Source organism: Numida meleagris, unplaced genomic scaffold (genome assembly GCF_002078875.1).
Source record: "Numida meleagris isolate 19003 breed g44 Domestic line unplaced genomic scaffold, NumMel1.0 unplaced_Scaffold702, whole genome shotgun sequence".
NCBI classification, from domain to species: Eukaryota; Metazoa; Chordata; class Aves; order Galliformes; family Numididae; genus Numida; species Numida meleagris.
Window position 1 is genome coordinate 23,092 of NW_018364917.1, and position 1,124 is coordinate 24,215.

The window sequence follows — 1,124 nt, forward strand, 5'->3', positions numbered from 1 at the left end:
TCCTTCTTAAAGGGCCATGGGCGGCGGCGGCGGAGGAGGTGGACGTGTGCTACGCACGGGCGCTGAGCGGGTTCCTGATGGTGCTGAGCGAGGGGGGGGACATGATTTTCCTGTCCGAGAACGTCAGCCGCCTGCTGGGGCTCGGCCAGGTGCGTGCGTGCACGCGCGTGTGAGGGCGCTCGTGCGACACGGTGGGCCGGGGCGGGGGGTAAGGGGGGTGGGGAGGGTTCTCGTGCAAAAAGGGTGGAGGGCGTGGAAGGGGGTGGGGAAAAGGGGCTTGGGTGAAGAAGGACCCGTCCCCCCCCTTGCTCATCCTCGTGCAAGGGGTCCTCGTGCAAAGGGTTCTCGTGCGAGGGGTGTGGGGAGTGGGAAGGGGGAGTGTAAAGGGCGTGCAAGTGTGTAGGGAAAAGGGGCTTGGGTGAAGAAGGCGCCAACTCTTGCTCGTGTAGGGGGTCCTTGTGCAAGGGGTTCTTGTGCAAAGGGTCCTTGTGCAAAGGGTCCTTGTGCAAAGGGGGGGCATGAAAATTGTGCTCGTGCAAGGGGTGGGGGGAGTGTGAAGGAGGGAGTGCAAAGGGCGTGGAAGTGCGTGGGGAAAAGGGACTTGGGTGAAGAAGGCACTCACCCTTGCTTGTGCAAGGGGTCCTCGTGCAAGGGGGTCCTTGTGTAAATGACTCCTGCTGCAAGGGGTCCTTGCGCAAAGGAACATTGTGCAAAGGACCCTCGTGCCAGAGGGCCTCATGAAAAGGATCCTCGTGCAAGAGGGTCTTGTACAAAGGGTCACTGTGGGAAGGATCCTTGTGCAAGAGGTGCTGGTGCAAAGGATCACTGTGCAAAGGATCATTGTGAAAAGGATCATTGTGAAAAAAGATTGTGGTGCAAAGGACCCTTGTACAGAGGAGCAATGTGAGAAGGCTCCTCGTGCAAAGGATCCTTGTGCAAACGACCCTCGTGTAAAAGGCCTCCGTGCAAAGGAGCACTGTGCAAAGAGCTCACCTGCAAAGGGCTCCTCGTGCAAAGGAGCGCCGTGCAAAGGAGCCTTGTGCTAAAGCGCCTCGTGCAAGCCATCCTCGTGCAAGCCGTCCTCGTGCAGGCAGTCCTCGTGCAAAGGCGCTCACACCTCTCCT

General features: G+C 59.5%; 1 protein-coding gene across 1 annotated transcript in view; it reads left to right on the forward strand.

Annotated features, from left to right (window-relative positions):
• The window catches only part of LOC110391984 (hypoxia-inducible factor 3-alpha-like), a 12,473-nt gene extending 12,300 nt beyond the window's left edge, over nt 1-173 (forward strand). The window contains exon 3 of the mRNA XM_021383931.1: nt 13-173. Coding sequence (XP_021239606.1) covers nt 13-173 — 161 coding nt within the window. The remainder of the gene's footprint in view (nt 1-12) is intronic.
• The last annotated feature ends 951 nt before the right edge of the window (nt 174-1,124 follow it).